This window comes from Lolium perenne, chromosome 3 (genome assembly GCF_019359855.2).
Source record: "Lolium perenne isolate Kyuss_39 chromosome 3, Kyuss_2.0, whole genome shotgun sequence".
NCBI classification, from domain to species: domain Eukaryota; kingdom Viridiplantae; phylum Streptophyta; class Magnoliopsida; order Poales; family Poaceae; genus Lolium; species Lolium perenne.
The window spans coordinates 184,327,313-184,341,956 of record NC_067246.2 but is presented as its reverse complement, the minus strand read 5'-3'; the positions used below and the strand labels follow the sequence as shown (position 1 = coordinate 184,341,956).

Below are 14,644 nucleotides of genomic sequence, written 5' to 3'. Positions count from 1 at the left end.
CTAAAATGTGGTTCGGGTAGAGAAGTAGCTGCCTGCAGAGGAGGCGGGATCCTCATGTAAAAGTAAGCAAAAAAGCATGTGAGAGAAGGAAAAAAGCGGAAGTGGGATGAGAAAAGTTGGAAAAAGAGTGGACTGATGTGGGTCACCATGTGCTGTATGCTCACATCATGAGGCTACTGGTGCATTGGGTAGAGTTAAAACTGAGTGATAACCTCATGGGCTTGTGCTGATGTGGCTGCGCTGGAGCGACCACTTGATGCTTCTTCCTTTGTACATGCCCTTGGAGCAACTCTCGCACAATTTCATGAGAAACAACCACACATTCCTCTGCAGCATTAAACAGCTAGCTAACCTCAGATGTTCAAATCACATCCATTTCAACAAATAATACCTCTATACTTAGGTTGTGATCACTCAGAATGAGGATCACCGTATGTGCACCATCTTAACTCTTACATATATCCAGCCGTTTGTGGCAACTTCTCCCCAATGAGAAAACGAAAACGTGCATAAATTAAGACTATAAATCACATCAAGTGCAGTGCCTATCTTCTATATGGTGGCACTAGGTTCAGTCAGATCGTGGAAAATCGTAACTGTATCAGCTAGAACTCTGTCTATGCAAAGCATATGCCAAAGTTTTTGAAAGAGCCGACTGTCATGGTACTCATGTGGATGCTGAAACATGAAACTGGGCTGTTCAGCCATCAAACGGGTCACTTGCTGAAAGATCAGAAGCTCTGTGGAAGCACCAAGCACTGTCTCCCTCGCGGGCAACGATCACCACCGTAGGAGGGCTCTCGCTGGCCCGTTTTGCTGTGGCCAAAGCTTTCAGCTTGGTGCACGTCTCATCATCCTCCGTGGCAGTGTCTCCGTTGGCCAGCACGACGACCAGCTTCTCCAGTATCTGAGCTCTCTCAAGGACGAATCTGAGGAACGCAAGCTCCATGCGCTTCCCCCGGAACTGGCTGAACACCACCTTCTTCACGCATGCTTCCAGGCAATCGATGGGGGCTACCTCCTGCCAGAACTTGAGATTGCACTTGCCAGATGGCTCATCAGCTTCATCAGACTGAAAATTTAGTCTATGGTCAGTGTACATAAAGTTGTGGCAACAAGAGATGATGCAACCGCCAAATAAGGAGAGAAAATGCATTCCCCCTCGTATGTTGGGGTCTACAGTCTATTTTGGTTGTCAGTTTATTAATTGGTGGAGATTTGTGATATCTTCTTACAACATACACCCACACCTCTCCTAACTTTCTTATTGACCCGCAAAAAAAAACTTTCTTATTGTGTAGTCCCAGCCTTTTTGCACAGCAGCCACGAATCTTGTACTCATTATATCCTCTAAGCCCCGTCATATCTTTCCAACACTCCTTTGAACACTACAAAGTATAAATTCTTCACCACTTTTCAGTAAACTATTTTAATATTAAGTTTTTAGGATAAAATAAACATTCACTAAGGAAGGCTGGTACATTTTTCCTAACACAAAATAGTGAACATTTACTTGAACATTTTTTTGAAAAAAAAATTAGAACTTGTTTCTTACTACAAAAATGACCATTGTGTAATCCAAACATATTCATGATGCATTTTCTTGAAAAACCAAAGTATAAATCCTTTCATTTTTCATGAATATTCTCTTGTGAGTACAAAAATATTACATGTCTTATTAATAAAATAGCATAAATCCATATATATATTTCTCACAATATTTATTGTATAACCTGAATACCCCATGCATTTATATCCAACATAATGGATGAGCACTTAACTACAATATCATGCAAATCTTACAAAAGTTCCAAATATTACATATGGAAAGCACTTTGCGTATACAAGCAGCACCATGATGCAAATGCACAACACAATAAGAAAGATTTTTTTCGTCAACATTTCTTAAGTTATTTTATGCATAAACAAGTATTTTTATCATCATCAACGAAGTTTTTTTTGCACGACATGAACAGGCATATATATATTGGTTGTTCCAAAAGCATGAAAGAGCAAACAATTTTTTTTTGTATGTACAAGAATTGTTTAGTGCCATGACAAGAACATTTGGATATTTCAGATGAGTAACTAAAAGTATTTTACAATTTATCCAACAACAAGGATTATCTTTGCAGTATCAAATCAAAGAATATATTTTGCATATCTGTTCCCCTGTTACAGTTGACTGGATTATTTCAGATGAGTTACTAACAGTATTTCACATTTTATCCAACAATCTGGATTATCATTGCAGCATCAAACCAAATAATATATAGTGCATATCTGTTCCCCGTTACAGTTAACTTGATTATATTTATATCAGATGAGTAACTAACAAAATTTCTCATTTTATCGAACAATCTGGATTATCTTCGCAGTATGAAACTAAACGATATATAATGCATATTTCCTCCCCATTACAGTTGACTGACCAAAAATAAGGCATGCTCATGTAGACATGTACAAGTACATAACTGTTGGAGCATGACAAAGATACAGATCAAAAGCATGGATAGCGTATTTTGAGCATGAACATAGTACATGATTTGAGCTGGAACACATAATGACGGAAAGAATAAATGAGAAGAAATCACTGGATCTGGAAACAAACTGGGTCTGGACATAGACAATGTGTTGATCTAGATTATTAACATGATTTTGGATGTGGAGTATGATATGACTAAGTATGTGTATTTGTTACCATGACTTGCAATGTCTAGACGCTGGGAAAGCATATCAGGACACTCAGATAAATCTTAACAAATTTATAAATGTTGCACATGCATGAACACCATCACCATGTTCCAAATGCATATACATGTATTCACCAGTAACAAAGATTTTTTCATGAAAATTTCTAAAATTCTTACATTGCATAAACAAGCATTTTTATCACCAACAACAAAGTTTCTTTTTCGCATAACATGAACAAGCAAACCTCACGTGGTTGTTCGAAATCATGAACAAGCATCCCTCCATCAACAATTGTGTTGTTCTACATACAAGCATTTTCTACTGCCATGAAAGGAGGAACATTTCATGTTTGGGATGACGAACTAAGAGTACTACGCATTTCTCAATACTTTATCCAACTATCCAGATTATTTTTGCAGAATCAAATCAAATAATATATCTGTTCCATTACAGTTTACTGACCAAAAATAAGGCATGCTCATGTAGAAACGTACAGAATTGTTGGGTCAAGAACCAGATCAAAAGCATGAACAGCTTATTTTGAGCATGAACGTGCTACATGATTGGAGGTGAACAGGAACAAAATATGAAAAGAAATCTATGGATCACGAAACGAATTGATGTGGACACGGACAATGTGTTGGTCTGGATCATTAACATGATGTTGGATGTGGAAAATGATAAGAGTATGTATTTTGTTACCATGACGTGCAATGTCTCAACACCGGGAAAGCATTTCAGGAAGGTGGGGATCATCTTGGCCTCCTTGCGGATTCCAAATCGCACTTTGACAGCCAAGATTTTGACACTTGGAACCATGTTAGCTGGGCTCATCCTTGTTCCAGCCTGCAGTATAAGCAATAAGAGTTGAATGCGACGGGAGATCATTGTACATACTACTACTGCTTGGCATGAACAATTGAGTGTCACACATATCCAGTATGGTGAAACGAGTTAAAGCAGCAGAGAAGATGCACCAGGTCGGAGACCTGGATGACGGTGTTGCCGATCTCGAGCACGTGGATGCTTGGGTCCAAGTAGCCCAGGACGCGCAGGTCGGGAGCGTTGCGAATCTTGAGCTTGGTGACGAAGAGTTCGCAGGGGTAACCCGGGATGGTCTGCCAGAGGATGAGACGCTCCAGACGCGGGGTTGCCACGACGGCGAGCTCCCGTGCCAAGGACATCCACAAGACCACGCAGCGGAGGCTGCGGCTGCGGACGCTGACATGAGTGGGGCCGTCGTAGTTGAGGATAATCGCGAGCTTCTCGAGCACGGGGCTGCACTGGAGCAAGTGCTCGATCACCTCGGCGCTCAGTGCGCTGCGGGTGGCGTTGTGGCAGAGGCCGATCTCCTGGAGGTAGGGGAAGACCTCGGGGCCGCGGGGAAGGCCGGGCAAGAGATCTGGTAGATGCCAGAACCCGAGGTAGAGGCGGCGGAGGGAGGAGATGCGCAGGACGTCGGCGGGGAGGCGCACGTGGACGGGGAACGGCCTGCTGACGAAGACGAGGTCCTCCACGCGCTTGGCGGCGAGGAGGCGGAGCCAGCGGGCGAGCGCGCCCCCGTGCGGAGCCATGTAGCAGACGGTGAGGTGGACGCAGCGGAAGGGGCCCGGGTGGGAGGTGAGGATGCGGTCGACGGCGGCGAAGACGGCTGCCCAGTCGATTCTCGGCGGGCCCCCGCGCTTGGGGAAGACGACGAGGTCGGCGTCGTCGAGGACGAGCGGCGTGGAGGCCCAGAGGCGGCGCCAGCGCGTGGAGAGCGTGGTGGTGCGCGCGGCATCCTTGGCCGGGAGGCGGGAGATGATGTTGGAGAGCAGTGCCTTGGGTAGGTGGCTGATGCGGTCCTCCACGCCGGCGGCGCCGCAGAAGAGGGTCCCGCGGCCGCGGGCGGCGGAGAATGGAGGGTCGGGGAGGCACGTGAGGAGAGCGGACATCATATCATCAGCAGGCACGCGCCCCACCCCGGCGCCAGAAGAGGACCGGTGGCCTGGGCTTCGAGGAGGAGCTCCTGGCATCACTGGAGGCGGAGGGATGGAGGAGGTGGCGGCGGCGGCGGCGGCGGTGGTTCAGTTTGCTGTAGGGTTTGCCTGTGCGACTTCTGGGTGAGCTAAACCCTTTACTATAGCTAATGACAACCAAAATTTGTGTCAGTGATAAGCAGCAGCAGATGACAGTGCTACCCCCTCCCCTGTTTGTGCTCCATTTGCGCTATCACCTTGCTTTCAATCACATTTGATCATAACCAGCAACATTCGAGCCTCAACTGCTACTTGAGAGGAACTTTGCTATCTTGGAGATGAGTACTTTGCTATATTGGTTGATGAATCTCGTGATGTTTCTCACAAGGAACAAATGGCTCTTGCTATACGATATGTTGACAAAAGGGGGTTTTCGGTGGAGCGTATTATTGGACTTTCTCATGTTACTCAAACAACATCACTTGCTCTCCAACAAGCTATTTATCATGTGCTTGAAGACCATAACCTTAGCCCTTCACGAATCCGTGGCCAAGGCTATGATGGAGCTAGCAATATGCAAGGGTATTTGAATGGATTGAAAACTTTAGTGATGGAAGATTCTAGGTCTGCTCATCAACTTCAATTGACACTTGTCGCAGTTGCCAAAAATCATGAAGATGTGGTATGGCTTTTTGAGTGGATGAGTGCTGTTCTGTCCACAGTGGGTAATTCTTTTAAGAATAGAGATATGCTTAGAGAAATACAGGCCAAAGAAATTGAAAAGGCACTTCAGATGGGCGAAATTGAAACTGGGAGAGGTTTGAATCAGGAACTTGGACTTAAAAGGCCCGGTGATACTAGATGGGGTTCCCACTTCAGTTCTCTCAAGAATATGATTGTGATGTTTCCATCAGTAATTGAAGTTATTGATGACAATGCACAAAATTCTGGGAAGGCTCTTGATAGGATTAAAGCAAAAGGAGTTATGGATGGTATTCAAACATTTGACTTTGTTTTCATGATGCACTTGATGAAGGTAATCCTTGGTATTACTAATGAGCTGAATGTCGCTTTGCAAAGGAAGGATCAAGACATTGTGAACGCTGTGTCATTTCTCGTTACAACCAAAAGAAGGCTACAAGAAATGAGAAACACGGGCTGGGAAGGTATGTTCACAACAGTTAATGATTTCTGCCTCAAACATGGTATTCAACTTCCAGATATGAATGCAATGCATATTCCTCGGGGATCAATATCAAAACGTAAAGCTCAAACTGATGGCATATCAAATAAGAATTACTATCAGCGAGTCATGTATGCTGTTATCGATCTATTACGTGTAGAGTTAGATGACCGCTTTAGTGAGAGCAGCACGACCTTGCTTCTTGGGATGGCATGTTTGGATCCTTCTGATTCATTCTCTAACTATGAAAAAGATAAAGTACTAGCAATGGCTCGGTTATATCCTGATGATTTTGACAGTGAAAGCAAGATAGAAGATCTTAGCATCCAACTTGACAACTTCCTTGAAAATGTTCGTGATGATTCAAGACTCTCCAATTTGAAAGGGGTTAGTGATCTTTGTAGAAAACTAGTGGAGACAAAGAAGCATACCAGTTTTCCTCTAGTATTTCTTTTGGTGAAGCTAGCATTGATTTTGCCAGTCGCGACGGCTACAGTCGAGAGAGCATTTTCTGCGATGAAAATTATCAAGACGGATTTGCGCAATAGAATAGGCGATGATTTCTTGTATCATTGTCTCATTACTTATGTTGAAATTGATGTATTTCTGTCTATTAGTACCAATGCTATTATGCATACCTATCAAGGTAAGCATGACCGTAAAGGAATTCTTCCATGAAGAAATAAAGTATGATCTTTTGTGCTACCATTTCCACCTTGCGCTCATGTTTATTTTTTCTATACTAGTGTGTTCTCAAAAAAATCTCAATTTTTTCATATTATTTAAGCCTGACATCACAAGTTTTGGAAGCTGGCTCCGCCACTGGCGGCGGCGGTTCAGTTTGCTGTAGGGTTTGCCTGTGCGACTTCTGGGTGACCAAGAGTTAAATCCTTTTTTACTACAGCTAATGACAACCAAAATTTGTGTCAGTGATAAGCAGCAGCAAATGACAGTGCTACCCCCTCCCCTGTTTGTGCTCCATTTGCGCTATCACCTTGCTTTCAATCACATTTGATCATAACCAGCAACATTCGAGCCTCAACTGCTACTTGAGAGGAACTACTGAACTACTCCCTCCGGTCGGATTTAATCGACGCCGAGGGAGAGCTGTACACGCACGTCATTAGCGAACGGACACGTCAATTAATTGCGTCCAGAGGTAGTAGGAACGAATTGTTACTACTAGATTCAGATATACAAGTACTACTCCCTCCGTTCCCTAATATATAGGGCGTATAATATGTTTCCCTAAAGCCAAACAAGGTAATACAAGGCTTCAATACCATTCCATAATCTCACACCCCTATAATATACGGCTCTGCTTCAGCTTCACATTCATAAACCACTTCGAAAACTGAAAGCAACTAACAAGATTCATGATTAAAGTTCACGAAGAGCAAACTAATTTGTGCCATCAGCTTAACCTTTCAGTGGCAACACCAACACAATTCTGTTTATGAAATATTGGGCAGGATTTCATTCTCCTACAAATGCAGATGCGCTCCGCTCTAGCCCTGATGCTTTGCTCAACCTGGCGTTGGGTGCTGGTTCTTCAACACCAACACACTACTGTGCCTTCACTATATAGTATGTCCTAACTTCATCTGGGTGAGCACACAGATCAAAACGCCGGAAATACCAAACCTTGCAGATAAACGCAACGATATTTATGCTTCAGCATGAAGTTCTGAGCATTATTGGATCAACAATTGAAGAAAGTTCGTGTATTGATTAATCAACAATTGAAATACTATCACCTGTAAGGCACTAGGAAGTACATTTCAACCAATAAACCCAATTGCAGGGCATCACAAACAAACCAGAAAATAGCAGCACAAAATCACATGAAATGCACAATGTCTGCAGATTCATCAGTTAAGGACAATTCCGTAGCACCAGACATGGCATGAACTACTGACAATGTATCTGACTAGCTTCAGTAGCAAATTGTATTGTTGAATACTGTGATGTCTCTGTTGGGATTCGCCCATGGATCGATCACATCAAACTAGATGAACACACGCACGCGAAAAAGCTCGTGGCCAGGGCACGTATCGTGCCCTCCTTTTTCTGTTTATTCCTCAATCTCAAATCTGCTGTACAACTTCTGATTACAAAGTGCGGCCTCAACGTGTATATATACACGGCTAGCCGAACCGAACCAGTGCAACCTAAACCGAGTCCAACCGGACTACAACTCCTAAACTAGTACTACTCATGGTAAAACCTCTTCGAAACGTACTGCTACTAAGAGCATCTCCACTCGTGCCCCCGTCGAGGCCCCCGGCGAGCGTTTTTTCCATCCGGACGGCGTAATTCGGCCCAGTCGCGCCCCCGGTTCCTCGTTTTCGTCCGGATTTGGCCCTTCATCCATCCGGCGAGCCCACGCCACCCCCGGCCCCCCGGGGAGCGCTCGGGGACTCCGGACGAGTGAAAAGCGGGGAAGGGCCCGATCTGTCGGTGACTCGACGCACGAACCCCACCGCCACGTCGCTCAAAATCTCCCCCACCCCTCGTATCTCTCTCGCCGCCGGCACCACCCCGCCGACTTGTTGCCCAGATTCCGCCGCCCTGATACGTCTCCGACGTATCGATAATTTCTTATGTTCCATGCCACATTATTGATGTTATCTACATGTTTTATGCACACTTTATGTCATATTCGTGCATTTTCTGGAACTAACCTATTAACAAGATGCCGAAGTGCCAGTTCCTGTTTTCTGCTGTTTTTGGTTTCAGAAATCCTAGTAACGAAATATTCTCGGAATCGGACGAAATCAACGCCCAGGTTCCTATTTTTCCCGGAACCATCCAGAACACCCGAGAGCCGCCAGAGGGGAGTCCTGGGGGCCCCACACCACACCCTGGCGCGGCCAGAGGGGGGGCCGCGCCGCCCTATGGTGTGGGCCCCCCAGAAGCCCTCCTGCGCCGCCTCTTCGCCTATTTAAAGCCTCCGTCGCGAAAACCCTGATGCGTTCGACGAAACCCACAGAAACCTTCCAGAGCCGCCGCCATCGCGAAGCCAAGATCTGGGGGACAGGAGTCTCTGTTCCGGCACGCTGCCGGAACGGGGAAGTGCCCCCGGAAGGCTTCTCCATCGACACCGCTGCCATCTTCACCGCCATCTTCATCACCGCTGCTGCTCCCATGAGGAGGGAGTAGTTCTCCATCGAGGCTCGGGGCTGTACCGGTAGCTATGTGGTTCATCTCTCTCCTATGTGCTTCAATACAATAATCTCATGAGCTGCTTTACATGATTGAGATTCATATGATGATGCTTGTAATCTAGATGTCATTATGCTAGTCAAGTGAGTTTTACTTATGTGATCTCCGGAGACTCCTTGTCCCACGTGTGTAAAGGTGACAGTGTGTGCACCGTGTGGGTCTCTTAGGCTATATTTCACAGAATACTTATTCACTGTGATGAATGGCATAGTGAGGTGCTTATTTATATCTCTTTATGATTGCAATGTATTTGTATCACAATTTATCTATGTGCTACTCTAGCAATGTTATTAAAGTAGTTTTATTCCTCCTGCACGATGTAATGGTGACAGTGTGTGCATCCGTGTTAGTACTTGGTTTATGCTATGATCATGATCTCTTGTAGATTGCGAAGTTAACTATTGCTATAGTATTGATGTGATCTATTCCTCCTACATATGCATGAAGGTGACAGTGTGCATGCTATGTTAGTACTTGGTTTAGTCTTTTGATCTATCTTACACTATAAGGTTACTAAAATATGAACATTAATTGTGGAGCTTGTTAACTCCGGCATTGAGGGTTCGTGTAATCCTACGCAATGTGTTCATCATCCAACAAGAGTGTAGAGTATGCATTTATCTATTCTGTTATGTGATCAATGTTGAGAGTGTCCACTAGTGAAAGTGTAATCCCTAGGCCTTGTTCCTAAATACTGCTATCGCTGCTTGTTTACTGTTTATCAAGTTACTACTGCTGCAATACTACCACCATCAACTACACGCCCGACAAGCTATTTTCTGGCACCGTTGCTCTTGCTCATATATATTCATACCACCTGTATTTCACTATCTCTTCGCCGAACTAGTGCACCTATTTGGTGTGTTGGGGACACAAGAGACTTCTTGCTTTGTGGTTGCAGGGTTGCATGAGAGGGATATCTTTGACCTCTTCCTCCCTGAGTTCGATAAACCTTGGGTGATCCACTTAAGGGAAAACTTGCTGCTGTTCTACAAACCTCTGCTCTTGGAGGTCCAACACTGTCTACAGGAAAAGGAGGGGGGACGTAGACATCAAGCTATTTTCTGGCGCCGTTGCCGGGGAGGAAAGGTAAAAGGTACTCACACTCCGGATCTCGGCTACTAAGCTATTTTCGCCGTTGTAAGTACTCGAAGCTATTTCCTTTAGATCCTGCAATTGCATCTTTTTGTTTCTTGTTTACACTAGTTTGGCATAATGGACAAGAATGATCTTCTTATTCTATTTCCTGATTTAAAACATGGATTGTTTGATGCGAAAATTAAAAAACCTATGGAATCTTATTTGCATGCTGGTAGTAATATTAGTATGAACGCTTTGAACACCATTGTTGATAATGATATAGAAAGTTCTAAGCTTGGGGAAGCTGGTTTTCATGATCTTTTTAGTCCCCCAAGCATTGAGGAGAAAATTTTCTTTGATGATAATTTGCCTCCCATATATGATGATTATAATGATATTGGTCTTTTAGTGCCGCCTACTATGGAGAGTAATTTTTATGATGATAATACTATGCCTCCTACACTTGATGAGAATAATAATGATAGCTACTTTGTTGAATTTGCTCCTACTACAATTAATAAGAATAACTATGCTTATGTTGGGAGTAGTAATAATTTTATGCATGAGACTCATGATAAGAATGCTTTATGTGATAGTTATATTGTTGAGTTTGCTCATGACACTACTGAAAGTTATTATGAGAGAGGAAAATATGGTTGTAGAAATTTTCATGTTACTAAAACACCTCTCTATGTGCTGAAATTTTTGAAGCTATACTTGTTTTATCTTCCTATGCTTGTTACTTTGCTCTTCATGAACTTGTTTATTTACAAGATTCCTATGCATAGGAAGCATGTTAGACTTAAATGTGTTTTGAATTTGCCTCTTGATGCTCTCTTTTGCTTCAAATACTATTTCTCGCGAGTGCATCATTAAAACTGCTGAGCCCATCTTAACGGCTATAAAGAAAGAACTTCTTGGGAGATAACCCATGTGTTATTTTGCTACAGTACTTTGTTTTATACTTGTGTCTTGGAAGTTGTTTACTACTGTAGCAACCTCTCCTTATCTTAGTTTTGTGTTTTGTTGTGCCAAGTAAAGTCTTTGATAGTAAAGTCAATACTAGATTTGGATTACTGCGCAGAAACTGTTTTCTTGCTGTCACGAATCTGGGCCTAATTCTCTGTAGGTAACTCATAAAATTATGCCAATTTACGTGAGTGATCCTCAGATATGTACGCAACTTTCATTCAATTTGGGCATTTTCATCTGAGCAAGTCTGGTGCCATTTTAAAATTCGTCTTTACGGACTGTTCTGTTTTGACAGATTCTGCCTTTTATTTCGCATTGCTTTCTTTCGCTGTGTTGGGTGGATTTCTTTGTTTCATTACCTTCCAGTAGCTTTAGGCAATGTCCAGAAGTGTTAAGAATGATTGTGTCACCTCTGAACATGTGAGTTTTTGATTATGCACTAACCCTCTAATGAGTTTGTTTCGAGTTTGGTGTGGAGGAAGTTTTCAAGGATCAAGAGAGGAGGATGATATACTACGATCAAGAAGAGTGAAAGCTCTAAGCTTGGGGATGCCCCGGTGGTTCACCCCTGCATATATCAAGAAGACTCAAGCGTCTAAGCTTGGGGATGCCCAAGGCATCCCCTTCTTCATCGACAACATTATCAGGTTCCTCCCCTGAAACTATATTTTTATTCCATCACATCTTATGTGCTTTGCTTGGAGCGTCGGTTTGTTTTTGTTTTTGTTTTTGCTTGAATGAAATGGATCCTAGCATTCTTTGTTTGGGAGAGAGACACGCTCTGCTGTTGCATATGGACAAGTATGTCCTTAGTTTCTACTCATAGTATTCATGGCGAAGTTTCTTCTTCGTTAAATTGTTATATGGTTGGAATTGGAAAATGATACATGTAGTAATTGCTATAATGTCTTGGATAATGTGATACTTGGCAATTGTTGTGCTCATGTTTAAGCTCTTGCATCATATACTTTGCACCTATTAATGAAGAAATACATAGAGCATGCTAAAATTTGGTTTGCATATTTGGTCTCTCTAAGGTCTAGATAATTTCTAGTATTGAGTTTTGAACAACAAGGAAGACGGTGTAGAGTCTTATAATGTTTACAATATGTCTTTTATGTGAGTTTTGCTGCACCGGTTCATCCTTGTGTTTGTTTCAAATAACCTTGCTAGCCTAAACCTTGTATCGAGAGGGAATACTTCTCATGCATCCAAAATACTTGAGCCAACCACTATGCCATTTGTGTCCACCATACCTACCTACTACATGGTATTTCTCCACCATTCCAAAGTAAATTGCTTGAGTGCTACCTTTAAAATTCCATCATTCACCTTTACAATATATAGCTCATGGGACAAATAGCTTAAAAACTATTGTGGTATTGAATATCTACTTATGCACTTTATCTCTTATTAAGTTGCTTGTTGTGCGATAACCATGTTCCTGGGGACGCCATCAACTACTCTTTGTTGAATTTCATGTGAGTTGCTATGCATGTTCGTCTTGTCTGAAGTAAGAGAGATCTACCACCTTATGGTTAAGCATGCATATTGTTGGAGAAGAACATTGGGCCGCTAACTAAAGCCATGATCCATGGTGGAAGTTTCAGTTTTGGACATATATCCTCAATCTCATATGAGAAAATTATTAATTGTTGTTACATGCTTATGCATAAAAGAGGAGTCCATTATCTGTTGTCTATGTTGTCCCGGTATGGATGTCTAAGTTGAGAATAATCAAAAGCGAGAAATCCAAAATGCGAGCTTTCTCCTTAGACCTTTGTACAGGCGGCGTAGAGGTACCCCTTTGTGACACTTGGTTAAAACATGTGCATTGTGATGATCCGGTAGTCCAAGCTAATTAGGACAAGGTGCGGGCACTATTAGTATACTATGCATGAGGCTTGCAACTTGTAAGATATAATTTACATGATACATATGCTTTATTACTACCGTTGACAAAATTGTTTCATGTTTTCAAAACCAAAGCTCTAGCACAAATATAGCAATCGATGCTTTCCTCTTTGAAGGACCATTCTTTTACTTTTATTGTTGAGTCAGTTCACCTATTTCTCTCCACCTCAAGAAGCAAACACTTGTGTGAACTGTGCATTGATTCTTACATACTTGCTTATTGCACTTATTATATTACTCTATGTTGACAATATCCATGAGATATACATGTTACAAGTTGAAAGCAACCGCTGAAACTTAATCTTCTTTTGTGTTGCTTCAATGCCTTTACTTTGAATTATTGCTTTATGAGTTAACTCTTATGCAAGACTTATTGATGCTTGTCTTGAAGTGCTATTCATGAAAAGTCTTTGCTTTATGATTCACTTAATTACTCATGTCATATACATTGTTTTGATCGCTGCATTCACTACATATGCTTTACAAATAGTATGATCAAGATTATGATGGCATGTCACTTCAGAAATTATCTGTGTTATCGTTTTACCTGCTCGGGACGAGCAGAACTAAGCTTGGGGATGCTGATACGTCTCCGACGTATCGATAAATTCTTATGTTCCATGCCACATTATTGATGTTATCTACATGTTTTATGCACACTTTATGTCATATTCGTGCATTTTCTGGAACTAACCTATTAACAAGATGCCGAAGTGCCAGTTCCTGTTTTCTGCTGTTTTTGGTTTCAGAAATCCTAGTAACGAAATATTCTCGGAATCGGACGAAATCAACGCCCAGGTTCCTATTTTTCTCGGAACCATCCAGAACACCCGAGAGCCGCCAGAGGGGAGCCCTGGGGGCCCCACACCACACCCTGGCGCGGCCAGAGGGGGGGCCGCGCCGCCCTATGGTGTGGGCCCCCCAGAAGCCCTCCTGCGCCGCCTCTTCGCCTATTTAAAGCCTCCGTCGCGAAAACCCTGATGCGTTCGACGAAACCCACAGAAACCTTCCAGAGCCGCCGCCATCGCGAAGCCAAGATCTGGGGGACAGGAGTCTCTGTTCCGGCACGCTGCCGGAACGGGGAAGTGCCCCCGGAAGGCTTCTCCATCGACACCGCTGATGGCGTGTAACTCACACGTTCGTTGGGAACCCCAAGAGGAAGGTATGATGCGCACAGCAGCAAGTTGTCCCTCAGAAAGAAACCAAGGTTTATCGAACCAGGAGGAGCCAAGAAGCACGTTGAAGGTTGATGGCGGCGGGATGTAGTGCGGCGCAACACCAGGGATTCCGGCGCCAACGTGGAACCTGCACAACACAACCAAAGTACTTTGCCCCAACGAAACAGTGAGGTTGTCAATCTCACCGGCTTGCTGTAACAAAGGATTAACCGTATTGTGTGGAAGATGATTGTTTGCGAAAACAAGAAACAAGATTGCAAGATGATTGTATTTCAGTAAAGAGAATTGGACCGGGGTCCACAGTTCACTAGAGGTGTCTCTCCCATAAGACAACAGCATGTTGGGTGAACAAATTACAGTTGGGCAATTGACAAATAAAGAGAGCATGACCATGCACATACATATCATGATGAGTATAGTGAGATTTAATTGGGCATTAC

General features: G+C 43.2%; 2 protein-coding genes across 2 annotated transcripts; one reads left to right on the top strand and one right to left on the bottom strand.

Annotated features, from left to right (window-relative positions):
- Positions 1-356: 356 nt before the first annotated feature.
- Positions 357-4,741, bottom strand: LOC127342819 (F-box/FBD/LRR-repeat protein At5g53840). The gene is made up of 3 exons (XM_051368830.1): positions 3,684-4,741; positions 3,397-3,540; positions 357-1,072 (listed from the first exon to the last, which is right to left on the bottom strand). Exons 1-3 carry the CDS (start codon positions 4,707-4,709, stop codon positions 701-703), a joined length of 1,542 nt encoding a protein of 513 aa, XP_051224790.1. The 5' UTR covers positions 4,710-4,741; the 3' UTR covers positions 357-700.
- Positions 4,742-5,046: 305 nt separating this feature from the next.
- Positions 5,047-6,685, top strand: LOC127339706 (uncharacterized). Its single transcript, XM_051365525.1, has 3 exons — positions 5,047-5,818; positions 5,873-6,222; positions 6,623-6,685. Exons 1-3 carry the CDS (start codon positions 5,047-5,049, stop codon positions 6,683-6,685), a joined length of 1,185 nt encoding a protein of 394 aa, XP_051221485.1.
- Positions 6,686-14,644: the final 7,959 nt, after the last annotated feature.